Below are 13,958 nucleotides of genomic sequence, written 5' to 3'. Positions count from 1 at the left end.
GCCCGTAATGCTGGCAACTAGGGAGCCTGAGGCAAAAGGATTGCAAGTTTGAATCTAGCCTCAGCAACTAAGCAAGGCCTTAAGCAACTTAGTGAGACTCTATTTAAAAATAAAATATTCAAAAGGCCAGGAATGTAGCTCAGTGGTAAAGTGCCCCTGGGTTTAATCAGTACCAACCAACCAAAAAATAAAAAAAAGGGAGGCTGGGCTCAGCGGTAGTGCACTTGCCTGGCATGTGTGAGGCACTGGGTTTAATTCTCAGCACCACATATAAATAAATAAATAAAAAATTTAAAAAAAGAAAAGAAATTTACTCATAGAATGTGGGTCTTGGGGACCAGGGAGGATCAAAATATTGTAGTGGCTCTTAATTAGTCTTGCTAATCAGATATTAAATCTGGAAGTAAATTCTTCAATAAATCAACACACAGTAAACTGTAGGATTAGATTAAAGCATCGGATTAGAGGGGACAGAAGAAAGGCTAGCATGCAGGTGTCAGAGAGAAATCTCTCTGGCCTCCATAGGGTGGAGAAAGAGGCTTGCCTTCAAATAGTAGAGTAAGTGTGTCGGCGAAGATGACTGCAGCTCTTCGATCACTCATATCTGACCCTAGAACCAAGAGTAGGTTCTCCTCAGCTTTACTGGCCACCTGAAAAAAAAAAAAAAAAAAACCCAGAAAATCCACATATATTTCTGAACAAAGACCAGTCTCAACTAGGTTTGTCTCAGTTTTCCAAAAAAGACCTCCCATTGACTTGTTTATTCCCATGTTTCCCTTAATGCTTGGAGGCTCAGGCAGCACAGAGGAACCTCTTTTGGAGGGTTCTTGGCTTTCTGAGCTCAGGCAGGACATTCTTGTCTTTGAAAATATGGACTGCCATTGGCCAACAAACTGAGCCCTCAGTTTCATTTTCTTCTCTACGTGTAGATTATTATTATTAACAGTACTTTGTGGGGGCCGGGGCTGTAGCTCAGCAGTAAAGCACTTGCCTAGCACGTGAGAGGTCCTGGGTTTGATCCTAAGCACCACATAAAAATAAACAAATAAAAGCATTGTGTCCAACTACAACTAAAAAATAAATATTTAAAACAAAACAAACAAAAAATAAACAGTACTTCGTTGAGCCAGGACAAGAAATTTGGCTACTTGTGCACTGTGTAAAGGGTCTTTTAAAGGATTAAAATTAGAAGCCATTTCTAGGGCCTTGGTGGCAAAGTACTGATTTTAAAAAGTATCATAGAGTTGGGGATGTAGCTCAGTGGTTGAGCACCTGCCTAGTAAATGAAAGGCCCCGGGCTGGATTCCTTAGCAACCAATCCAAAAACAAATAAGCACCAAAAATAAAAAACAACAAAAATTCCACAGAACAGGGGACCCTCCTTTGGCTAGTGACAGTTCCTATTTTCAAAGGGAAGAAAAGCACTAAAGCCCTGAGATTTGAACTGAACCCTGTTTCCTTCTCAGGATTTAACTTTAAGGGACCTAACCTCTTTCATGTCAGTATGGCTTATTTTGAGACCCAAGCCTGGTTATGAAGTCTTGAGACTTCATTACCTAAGATCCAACAGCTTTTAATAGAAGCCAGTTTTTTTTTTTTAAATAACTTTATTTTATTTGTTTCTTCTTCTTTTTTATGTGGTGCTGAGGATTGAACCCAGGGCCTCACATGTGCTAGGCAAGCACTTCGCCACTGAGCCACAATCCTAGCCCCCTAGGAGCCTTTTTAAAAAAAATTTATATATGACAGCAGAATGCATTACAATTCTAATTACATATATAGAGCACAATTTTTCATATCTCTGGTTGTATACAAAGTATATTCACACCAATTCGTGTTTTCATGTCTGTATTTTGGTTAATAATGATCCTCACATTCCACCATCAATAACCCCATGCATCTGCTCCCTTCCCCTCCAGCCCTTATGCCCTATCTAGAGTTCATCTATTCCTCCCCTGCTTCTTCTCCCTATCCCACTATGAATCGGCCTCCTTATATCAAAGAAAACATTCAGCAAAAAATATGGAATGCTTCACAAATTTGCATGTCATCCTTGTACTGGGGCCATGCTAATCTTCTTTGTATCATTTCAATTTTAGTATGTGTGCTGCCAAAGTGAGCACTAGAAGCCAGTTTTTGACTGATAGCTTAAAAGGGGTGATTCAACTTGTCAGAGAATTTCCATTTTAATTTACCTATATTTTCACTTGGTCTGTTGAAAAAAAATGTGCATCAGTAGTTGTCTAGACCATGCCTGGTATACAGTAATAGCCAAGAACCAAACCATTATCCTACCAAGCCATCAGGGTCCATACCTGCTTACAAAGGTATTCTGAGAACTTGCTTAATCCCTCCTCATGCAAACCCAGCAGTGGGAAAATCTTGAAGAAGCGCTCTACTTGGGGTAAATCCCCTTCTTTGGTGGCCATGGCAAACTTCTCTGCTACAATGGCTTTGAGACGCTGTTCAGCTTCCTGCAGTAATTTCAGGTTGGCATCAATCATACTTCCTGCTCATGGGGAGAAAATGAGAATTAGTTTTAAAAAATTCTTTGTTGGGTCCATGCCACTCTGTGCACCACTATCCATTTGACAAGTATGTACAAAAGACTGTGTGCAAGATACTATACTAAGCACACACCTGTAATCCCAGCAACTGAGGCTGACAGGAGGATCCCAAGTTTGAGACCAGACTTAATAACTCAGTGTGGCCTTATCTTTAAAAAAAAAAAAAAAAAAGGTGGGATTGGGGATGTGGTTCAATGGTTAAATGCCCCTGGATTAAATCCCTGGTACCAAAAACCAAAACAAAACAAAACAAAGACACTATAATAGTAATACTGATGATTACAAGATGAATTTGCCATGATTCTACTGTCACAGGAGTTACAATTAAGTAAAAGAGAATGTGCCCAAATAACTATATAAAATTCAGTCATTTTAAGTGTCCTAAGAAAGGTGCCCCCAAATCACATTTCTGGTTGAAGTAATGAAAAAGGCTTCTTAGAGAAGGTGACATCCAATCTCTCAAAGATAGGCAGGATTTTGATGCCTGAATAAGAAAGACATAAATTCCAGGAGAAGGGAATGAAATAAGCAAAGGAATAGGAGTGGAAAGATGAAAAGTATTTTTGCATATTATAAATAGTACATATCCTGATATAAAGAGGAACTCAACAAATGTTTGCACAATAAATGGATGCACAAGTGAACACTCCTAGAGAGACAGGAAAGTGTAGAATAGAAAGCTAATAATTTCATTTTGTAAGTAGGCAATAAGGTCAAGTGAAAAGAATACACCAGCCAGAGAATCAGAAGATTTGGATTCAGTTTCCTTTTCCATAAACTGAGAATAGCAATATCTGCCCTGGGATGGTACAGGACATACATAGGGCTTACAACGAGATAAGGGAACTTCCTAACAATACATGACTTTTTCCTGGTTGAGTGTACCTAGTTCAGATTACAGTGCTTGTAACCAAACTAGAAATCAAGTCTGGGATGCTGACCTTCTTTGCCCTGTCGGCTGAGTTCAATGACTGATTTGTCCAAGCACAAGTAACGATGAATGTGGGCTGCAGCCTGCTCATAATCTTCATTCCTCAAAGCAGTCTGAACTCCATCCATACAGAATTTCAGGTCCAAGATGTCATCAGCTCTCTGAATGGCCTGATAGAGGCGATTCTGAAAAAGACTTTGCGCTTAGAAATAAAAAGTCCTATTTCTTTTTCTCCCCCTGCCTTTCTTTTGTGGTACAGGGGATTGAATGTAGGGTATCACATGTTAGGCAAGCACTTCACCACTGAGCTACCTCCCAGCTCTTTTTATTTTGACAGGGTCTTACTAGGTTTCTCAGGCTGGCCTTGAACCTATGATCTTTCTGCCTCAGCCTCTTCAATATCTGGGATTATAGGTATGTGCTAGTAATGCATGGCTAGAAGTAATGTATTTTTTTTCAAAAACACCCATGCAAAAGATAGGGTGATTCAGGGTCTGAATCTGGTTAACCTTTTTGCCTTTAACTGGCAAACTTACAAACTCTTCCACCACCACTCACAAAACTGTTATTTTTTTTTTTTAATTTTGTTAGTTATAGATGGACACAATATCTTTATTTTTTAAATTTATTTTTATGTGGTGCTGAGGATTGAACACAGTGCCTTACATGCTGGAGGCAAGCACTCTGCTACTTAGCCACAACCCCAGCCCCACAAAACTGTTATTGATGATCAAGGCCAGCTGACAGGTCTCACAAAATCTTATTAATGTGGTCAAATAATTCATTTCAATGGAAGAAAGGGATAATCAATATTTATAATTTGGCTTGTTTTCTTAACTTTATTTATAGTTGAATCAAAACTTATGTGATATTTTGGGAACATTGTAAAGTAAGTAAAAAAATTAGTGAAATATGCAGAAGGCATATTTCTTTTAGAATAAGCAAGAATTAAAAACCAAAACTTTCATACATGAGTCAGTGGCTGTGTGGCTATACTGTTTTGTGAAGATATTGCCTCTCTGGGCTGGGAATGTGGCTCAAGCGGTAACGTGTTCGCCTGGCATGCGTGGGGTGCTGGGTTTTATCCTCAGCACTACATAAAAATAAAATAAAGATGTTGTGTCTGCCGAAAACTAAAAAATAAATATTGAAAAAAAAAAAAAAAAAAAAAAGATTGCCTCAGAATCTGAACACAAAAATCAGGAAGAATTACGCTATTTCAAGGCCATTAACCATAATGACACTTGAAATGTGGCTGGCCCCAGTTAATATATATATATGTAAAATACACACCAAATTTTAAATACCGAGTACAAAAATAAAGAAGGTAAAAAAATCCCACTAATATCATCACATAGTTGGTGTGGTGGTGATTGCCTGTAATCCCAGTTACAGGGAAGGCTGAGGGAGCAAGATTGTAAATTTGAGGTCAACCTTGGCAACTTAGGTAGACTCTGTCTTAAAATAAAAATGTGTTTGGAATGTAGCTCAATGGTAAAGTATCCCTGGGTTCAGTCCCTAGTATACCCCACCCTCTACCACACACATGATAGTAATTACATGATAAATGTATTTTAGATATAGTGGGTTAAATAAATTATGTTATTGAAATTATTTTCATTAATTCTGTTTACTTTCTATAAATGGCTACTAGAAAATGTAAAACTATATAGGTGGTTCATATTAAATTCCTTCTTTCTCAGCTTTGGTGATTCTTATTTAATTCCTTGTCTAACTGCCCTGGTTAGAATACATTAGTAAGAGCAGACATCTTAGGCTGGGCTGAGGAGCATCACAAGTTTAAATCCAGCCTCAGCAATTTAGTGAGGCCCTAAGCAACTTAGTGAGACCCTGTTTCAAAAAAAGTATGTGTGCGGATTCTGGGGATGTAGCTCAGTGGTAAAATGCCCTTGGGTTAAATCCACAATACCGGGCAGTGGGCATGGTGATAGAATAGACATCCTTGTTTTGCTCTTTATTTTGCCTTTCTTTCACCAGTGAGAAATGATGTTAGTGTTAGTGGTGGATTTTTCCTTTTTTTTGGTACTGGGAATTGAACTCAGGGGCCCTTGACCCCGGAACCACAGGGTTTCATTTTTTTGAGACATAGGGTTTCACTGAGTAGCTTAGCATCTCAATTTTTTGCTGAGGCTGGCCTGAACTCGCAATCCTCCTGTCTAGCTTCTGGAGCTGCTGGGATTACAGTTGTGTGCCACCATGCCTGGCTTAGAGGTGGATTTTTCACAGTTGCCTTTTATCAGGCTAAGGATATTCCCTTCTGACCCAAATTGGTTAAATGTTTTTATGTTAAAGGGACAGTGAATTTTTCAAATGCTTTATCTGAGTCTGAGGGGATCATGTGTTTCTGTTTTTCTGTCCTGGGGACCGGACGGAACCCAGGGGCACTTAACCCCTGAACAACATCTCCAGGACCCCTCCCCACCCCTTTTTTTGTTTTGCTAAGTTGCTTTGGGCCTAAGTTGCTGAGGCTGGCTTTGAACCTGTAATCCTTTTGCCTCAGCCTCTGGCATGTTAAACCAATCTGGTATTCCTAGGATAAATTCCATTTGGTCTTGGTACATAATCCTTTTTTCCTGGCAGTACTGGGGATTGGACCAGGGCCTCCTCACCTATGCTTGGAAAGTACTCTACCACCACGCTATATTCCCAGCTCTGTTTATTTTTTATTTTGGAGAGACAGTCTTGAGAAATTGTCCACGATGGCCTTGAACTTGTGATCCTCTTGCCTCAGCCTCCCAAATAGGGGTGGGATTATAGACATGCACCATTACATCCAGTATAAATCTTTTTTATTTTATTATTTATTTATTTTTTTGTACCAGGAATTGAATCCAGGTGCACTTAATCACTGAGCCACATCCTCAGCCTTTTTTACTTTGAAATAGGGTCTTGAAGTTGCTTAGAGCCTCGCTAAATTGCTGAGGCTGGCTTTGAACTTGAGATCCTCCTGCCTCAGCCTCTGAGGTTGCTGGGATTAGAGGCGTGCACCACCATGCCCAGCATAAAATCATTTTTATACATTGCATGATTTTTTTCTGTTAGTGTCTTGTTGAGCATTTTTATATATACACTCAAGTAGTAGTTTATAGTTTTCATGTTGTTTCTTTGGTTCTGATATTTCATATTAGATTTCTACTGGATGGTGTTGCTCTAATCTGTAATGTAGCTTCTTTCCTGCCCCCAATTAACTGAAACATCCAAAACTCAAAGGGATTACCTTGGCTAGGTCAAGCTGACGAACTTTGCTGGACACATTCTCAGCAAGGTTGCAGGTAAAAGTGATCATTCCAGCCAACTGCTTTGCATCTCCCTCAATCAATTGCAGGTTGGGGCTAGAAACACACATTGTTAGCACACATATTCAAAGGGCAGAAAGTAGGAGTAAGAGATGGAAACATTTTTTTGCAAACGGAGACTGTCTTTTTTTTTTTTTTTTTAACTTCCCCATAACTTTTACCTTAGTTTACACACAGCTTTTTCTCAAAGAGTATTTTACTGTTCTATACTTAATACAAAATTAGTTTTAAAAACTACTAGATTTGCCCCTAAATAGATTAACATCAAACAGATTCTGCCAATTGCTAAGTAGCCTAAAATGTACTAACCAATAATCTGAGAAAATGCTGCGATCAATGAAAAATATCTTTTTGACCAGCAAACATACAATCCCTATAAAAGCAGTGGTTCTCAAATGTGAGCTACACATCAGAATCACTGGAAGCCTTGTTAAAATACATATTCCTGGACCATGCTCTCGGAGTTTCAGATTCAATAAGTTTGGGCTAGGGTCCTAGAATCTGTATCTCTAACAAGTTTTCACCTGTTCCAAGGACTCTCTGATAATCAATAAACTATGTATATACCCTTTGGTAGTTCACTTTATCTTGAGTTAATGCTCTCCACTTCAAACTCAACTGGCAGTTTATAACAGAAAGTTAAGAAAAATGGTAACTTATGCAGTGGACCCTGTTGGAATTCATAATAGCTCTTGCCGTGATGCACAGACTCACCCCATTCGGTGGAGAGTGACCATCTTACTTTCAATGGTATTTTGCTGTTCCAAAAGAGCATCTAGCTCTCTCTCCACCACTTTCTGAAACAAAGAGAAACTGTGTTATCAGGATGGTCAGAAAGAACCTTAAGAGTTACTTAACCCAATTATTTAACTGATAGGTAAATTCCATTTCAAATTTCTTCTTTTCTTCCACTATGCTCTCCTTGGACTTAAACAACTCTGTTTTTGCAGTTACCACACTGCATAATGACTGTTACCTTATGCATATCTTATTCCATCTAGCAAATGAGCACTACAATGGAAGGAAATTAACTTTTATTCAATATTATTAGGACACTGCCTCACATGGTTAAACAAGATTTCCAAAATCTTACACACAAAAATCTTTTCTTGGCACATAGTTAAATAGCCAGAAAAGATAAATACAAGTTTATCTCAGTCAGGCCATTTACTGTGCTACCTCAATTTATATAAACTTATATATCAGTTTTTTCATCTATAAAATAGGACTATCAATACATTCTCCGTCAAACTGTTGGGCAAATCAGACAGGATAACACACAAAGTGCTTAACATGGTCAGTAGTATACAGTTTAACAACAGCCTTTAATATTAGCTCTACATTTTAACAACCCAGTAGAATTTAGAGGGACACTTCTCCCCAACAATCAACAAATACAGAACTAATATTGTTATGTCTCTAAGATCTCCTTAATTTTTTCCCCAAAGTATTGGTTAACTCAATGAATGCAAGCTTTGGAATGTTAAGAGCACTTAATTTTAAAATATATCTTGTTGAAAAAAGCATTAGAAATTGCTAGAGTTGGTACAAGTTAATATTTGAAAATATTTGAAGATATCCAGGACTTCCCTTCCCCAGGCTCAAACTGACTTTTTTTTTTTTTTTAGTTGTTAAACCTTTATTTTATTTGTTTATCCATAGTGCTGAACCCAGTGCCTCACACATGCCAGGCAAGTGCGCAACTGCTGAGCCACAACCCCAGCCCCTGAAACTGACTTTTGTGCTCAACCTTACTTACAAGTTTGGTTTAAGAAAAACACCTGCTAGAATTTTAGATCAGAGATTAGATTTCTTTTTTTCTGTCAAGAAACCAAATGATATTGGGAAGTGAACTGACAGCATTAAGTTGTCACAGAAAAGTGAAGGAGAATGGCAGGAGACAGAACATTATCAACTAAAAAGAACCTTAGTCCACACCCTCATTTGCTAGAGCATCAGAGATATAAGAGATGAAACAACTTGTCCAAGTCTAGACAGTTGTGACTGAGCCTCAAAAGTTTACAGGTGTGTGCTCACTAATCTGAGACGGTGACACATGGCTATAGTCCCAGCTATTTGGGAGGCTGAGGCATGTGATATTATTATTATTTTGCTGTGCTGAGCTCTTGAACCCAGGGCCTGGGCATACTATACTATATAAGCACTCTGAGCTACAACCCCGACCCAGGATCATGTGAATTTGAAGTCCGCCTGGGGTAACTGTGAGACCCAATCTAAAGAAAAAAAAAAAAAGAAAGAAAGAAAGAAAGAAAAAAAAAAATCCAAACTCCTAATGAGCTGTGCATTTAACTGAAATGCTAAAATTACACTTCTAAATCATTCTGTAGGAGAGGAAGTTTTAAAACTCCACAAGTTAATTTGCAATGACTTCTCGCTTAAATGAGATAACAGGTGGTGTTTCACAATTTTTTAATTGCTAGCTAATGCAATTCCTATTATGAGAACCAAAAAACGATTTGGCATATACTCTCATTCTAACTTTACCCCGGTGGAAAAACACTACAGTGGCTCTGGGCCAGGGAAATCAACGAGGTGGGTCACGGGAAGGGAACACCCATCTATCAGGAAACAAAACACGTTTGAGGGCATCCGAACGAAGGAATAGACTCGACAGTTTCCCTAAATGCCCAATTACACTAATTTGGGTAGGTGCTTTGTTGTTGTTCCCCCAGCAAGGAAAGAGCTTCCCACAGCCCGGTTTTCCGCAAACCTATGGCTCTTATGCCCACTACCCCTGGATTCTCCCGGAAAAAGAGGAGGCTTAGCCCCCCACCTCCTCGTCGCAAAGCCGTTCGTACACAGTCTCCAGCTCCTGCAGCTCTGTCAGGGAGCGAATGAGCTCGGTGGAGATTTCGGAGCAGTGACTTCCTCCCACCCCCTCCGACGGCGGCGGGTCCCCTGACAACTTCTGAGAGGAATCGACGTCTGCCATCTTGGTCCCCGTTTGATGCTTCCGGGTCCTTAAGGTCCCGTCCTCGTTGGCGCGCGGGGCCTTTGGGGCTGCCTACAGAAGTGCCCGACTAAATCCTGATTTTTTTTAGACTACTTAAAAGAAATTTATTAGTTTTCTCTTCTACTGAAAGTTACAGTCGTATGATGTGTTTAAATAATTTTAAATGCCATGTGGAAGCAAGACGAAAGTATTTTAAAGAGCCTATCCTAAAGATAGATTCTTCAGGCGCGGGTTGGGTACCTTTTTCCGCCGCGCGCTGCCGGAAGGTCCCAGTCTTGAGGCTAATGGCGGACGCCGGCGGATTGGTGATGGCCTTGGCTTAGGCCTTCAAGGGACTTAGTATCCATCGAATACCTGCGCCATCCTTCCCTCCGTAGGGTAAAGAAGTGGCCTCACGACTTCCCTGGCCCTGGGTAATTGAAGAGCGACCACGTACAGGGTTCCCCGACACTTTGGCGGGAGTCTCGGACAGTCTAGGCCTCAGTGGTTTGGGCAGGGGACCGGGAGTGTTAGGGGAATGCCTGGGCTGCGAAAACGACTTCTTGGGATCTTCTGATTTAGTCCGGAGTGGGAACGACTGCCGGCTCATAATAAGGCTTGTAGAAATTTTCTCCTTTGAGACTCGAGAGATTTGAGAAGGAGCGGCACGTCACCCGCCCTCTGGAGAGTAGATGGCACCTACGAAGGCTAAGCTTGTTAAAAGCATAAATAATGGAAACAGTCGTTGGAACTAGTTCTCTGGTTTTAGTGCGTTTTGGTAGTTAGGCAACTTGTTTCGTCCTCTCAGCCTGTTTGTCGTGTGCAAAATGAGGGACTATAGTCAGTATCTTGGAGACTTGGGAGCCCAAATGCGGCGATGTTCCCTTGAAACGCGGAGGAGGATGGAGCGAGCCACCACACTGGCTTCTTTTAGTGATCGCAGAGAGGAGATAGGCATGGGGAGGGTTGCTGAGCTTCCCAGGTTTGGGCCGTTAATGTTTCCTGTTATGTAGTTCCTGTACTACTGGGCTGATCTGCCTCCAGAAAGTGCCTTCCTCGGTTACCCAAGATGAAAATGTAGTTGGAGAACTTCGATCCAACTACGTTTGTAATGGATGGCATCTGTTAAAAGGAAATGGGGGAAATTGGCTAGATTCCCCTGATCAGCTACAAAGAAAGCAAGCAAGCCTGGCGGGAGCTGCTCAGGGTTTCAGAAGTGGTTCGTGGTAGTCTTCTCTTTTTCTTTTCCTGTTATCCTGGAAGAACATTATATTTCTTTAGGAAGATTTATCTCTCAGTACCCATTTCTAATCTGGAGGATTGAGCTTGTCACCTTGCTTTTGTGCAGCCCAGAAATACAAGGACGCTTAGTATTATGGTTTAACAACAAAAACAAATTTATATTAAACACCAATGTCTGGATTTCTAAAGACCCCTTGCTTTTGCTTATAAATAATTACATAGGGGAAAGGTAATTCAGTTTATTTTTTTAGTGATCTCCATGCATGCGTGTAGTTTTAGGTAATTCTGTGTGGCAGAGATACCTCAGTTTGTGCCATTTTCAGTGTCATCTGCTGAGAAGGAATCCCTTCTTTATAACTATATCACTTTAGGGAGGCCTACTTCTGGTGTTGCAGGAATTCAATTTGCTTTCAGTGTTTGATGGTGATTAGGTTCAGATGTTAAATTATAACTTCTCATCAGGCTGGGGATGTAGCTCAGTGGTAGCATGTTTGTTTGGCTGTTAATGTTTCCTTTTATATAGTTAGTATGGGTTCCATCCCCAAATCACCACCATTACCCACACATACACACACACACACAAACACAAAAGGGAATGCTTCTCATGTATAGAGCTATGTAAGAGATGAAAATGAAAACTACACCAAGACACCAATTTTCATCTCTTAGATTAGCAAAGGTTGAAATGTTAACATCACTTTGGCCAATTAAGGGGGAAGATGAACTCATGTGTTGCTGGACTAGTAAATTGGTTGGGTCTATTTGGAAAGGCAGTTTGGTAGTATCTATCAAAATTTCATATGTATGAACCTTTCAATCTATGACTTTTAGGAATTAATCTTAGGGATGTACTCATGCATAAATGAAACATGAAGTATTTTCTGTGTGGCAGTGATTGTAATAGTTAAGAGGTTGAAACAAGCTCAATGTTAATTAGTGGAGTATTGGCTAAATGAATTATAACCATTAAATGGAATACTTGCCACTATCAGATAAAAATGAGAAAGCCCTTTATTGCTATCTCAAAGTAGTTAAATAATAAGAAATCAGTTGTACTATAGTGTGAGTATATAAAATATAGTTCTCAACCTTATGTTAATCAAGAGAAGGTAGAACAGTATAAATATATCTGTATATATGGAAGGATACAATATAATTTGATAAAATTGATTCCCCCAGGGAGAACTGGATGATTAGGGAATGGATTAGAGGGAGTTTTTTGCTGTGCTTTTTGAATTTAACCATTTGAATGTAAGCCTATTAGAATACAATTAAACATAGACCTACATAAACATTGACAAAAAAGTAAACAAAGTTGCATTGATGGAATATATCCCAGCTTCCTCCCTTTCACCACTTGGCTTTATGATCTTAGGCAGTTGATTTAATTTCTGAGCCCCAGTGTCCTTATCTATAAAGTTAGTATAAAACTGCATACTTTTTAGGATTCTTCTGAGATTGCAAGTGAAGTATATAGTGGTGCCTGGTATGTAGAAGGCACTCTTAATTACCAGTGTTGTTTTTTAATAGGCCTTATTCTACTCGTTCTGCTACCTTCAATCAGAAATTCCTGTACAAAAATATCTGTTAAAATAATAATTTCCCAGCTACTTTTTTGTTTTTATGTGTCCTTAGCTTGCTTTGACTTGACTGTTGGTATTACCAAGTCCTAGAGTACTGAGTGGCTTAGTTTTGTTGCCATCATGTTCCTGTACAATTTGACCTTGCAGCGAGCCACTGGCATCAGCTTTGCCATTCATGGCAATTTCTCTGGTAAGTTCTCCAGCCAGTTACTATTTTTGTGAATTGAAACGAGTCATTGCATATTTTGCTTATATTTTGTGGAGGAAATGTTTTCCATTTATAAGAAGGTAATTATTGGTAAATGTGAACAATCCAAATGTGGCTTGTAATCCATGAGATTTCTATTAAATTGAAGTATATCATTTGTTACTTAATTCCAGACGGATTTCTTAGCTCTGTGCATGATGATTTTTCCAGAAGTGCACATTTCTTGTGCTATTTACTTGGTGCCAGGTTAATTGTATTTTGCTGTAAGATATAACAAGATGTGTAAGTCTTGATCCTAAATTTGATATCAGATTGGATAAAAAGAATGTCTAACTGGGCGCAGTGGCACACGCCTATAATCTCAGGGTCTTGGGAGGCAGAGGCAGGAGGGTTGCAAGCTCAAAGCCAGCCTCAGCAATTTAGGTCTCACTCATCCCGTCTCTAATAAAAACATAAAAAAAAGGACTGGGGACGTGGCTCCATGGTTAAGTGCCCCTGATTCAATCCTGGTTCCCCCCCCCCCCCCCAAAAAAAAATGTCTAAAGGTGTTACCAGAGAGAATAGTTAATTCAAAAGTTTTTTTTATTCTTACTTTTTAAAGGAAGGTTGTACCTTATCTTGGTATATTAAAATTTTTGTGTAAGAGAAGGGGAAGTGCAATTTAGATAGAAATTGCTACGTGTGTAGAAACAACATTTACTGATGTTTTGTTTTTGGTACTGGGGATTGAACCCATGGGTGCTTTACCATGGAGCCACATCCCCAGCGTTTTTTACTTTTTTGAGACAGGGTCTGGCTATAAGTTGCTAAGGGCCTTTGCTGTGTTTTTGAGGCTGGCCTAAACTTAAAACAATCTTCCTGTCCTTAGCTTCCCAAGTTGCTGGGATTGTAGACATGTGCCACTGTACCCAGCTCATTTGCTGATGTTACTCACAACCTAAATTGTGTCACACATAGTGAGCTGAACTCTTGGGGGATAATTTTGGAGAGATAAATTAAAAACAGATTGTGTGGGGAAAAAAGTCTTTTTTTTTTTTCTTTTTTACCAGGAAATGAACCCAGGGGCACTTAGCCACTGAGCTGCATCCCCAACCTTTTTTAGTTTTTTTTTTTTTGAGGTAGGTTCTTTTGCTGAGGCTGGCCTTGAACATCCCTGC

At 39.6% G+C, this 13,958-nt stretch overlaps 2 protein-coding genes and 1 non-coding gene across 8 annotated transcripts in view; 1 reads left to right on the top strand and 2 right to left on the bottom strand.

The window, feature by feature from the left end:
* Cog4 (component of oligomeric golgi complex 4) overlaps positions 1–9,780 on the bottom strand; it is a 29,477-nt gene extending 19,697 nt beyond the window's left edge. For 3 of the 6 annotated variants that reach the window (XR_003582416.2, XM_027932992.2, XM_027932993.2), the window contains exons 1-6: positions 9,610–9,780; positions 7,530–7,612; positions 6,737–6,851; positions 3,509–3,683; positions 2,316–2,509; positions 545–650 (exon numbers count right to left, since the gene is read on the bottom strand). Coding sequence is in view for 5 of the 6 variants with exons in the window: in XM_027932992.2 (XP_027788793.2) it covers positions 545–650; positions 2,316–2,509; positions 3,509–3,683; positions 6,737–6,851; positions 7,530–7,612; positions 9,610–9,768 (832 nt within the window). In the remaining variant the exon portion in view is untranslated. The remainder of the gene's footprint in view (positions 1–544; positions 651–2,315; positions 2,510–3,508; positions 3,684–6,736; positions 6,852–7,529; positions 7,613–9,609) is intronic. The other 3 variants (XM_027932994.2, XM_027932996.2, XM_027932995.2) reach the window with 3 other exon arrangements.
* On the bottom strand, positions 2,017–2,123 carry LOC114090990 (U6 spliceosomal RNA). The gene has a single exon (XR_003582449.2). It is a non-coding gene; the product is annotated as a U6 spliceosomal RNA (small nuclear RNA).
* A 281-nt stretch (positions 9,781–10,061) lies between the features above and the next one.
* Positions 10,062–13,958, top strand: part of Sf3b3 (splicing factor 3b subunit 3) — a 48,869-nt gene continuing 44,972 nt past the window's right edge. The window contains exons 1-2 of the mRNA XM_027932986.2: positions 10,062–10,202; positions 12,646–12,783. Of these exons, the coding sequence (XP_027788787.1) occupies positions 12,714–12,783 (70 nt within the window). The 5' untranslated portion in view covers positions 10,062–10,202; positions 12,646–12,713. The remainder of the gene's footprint in view (positions 10,203–12,645; positions 12,784–13,958) is intronic.

Source organism: Marmota flaviventris, chromosome 18 (genome assembly GCF_047511675.1).
Source record: "Marmota flaviventris isolate mMarFla1 chromosome 18, mMarFla1.hap1, whole genome shotgun sequence".
Taxonomy (NCBI): Eukaryota; Metazoa; Chordata; class Mammalia; order Rodentia; family Sciuridae; genus Marmota; species Marmota flaviventris.
Note: the sequence above shows the minus strand (reverse complement) of the source record. Positions and strands in the feature narration are given on the sequence as shown.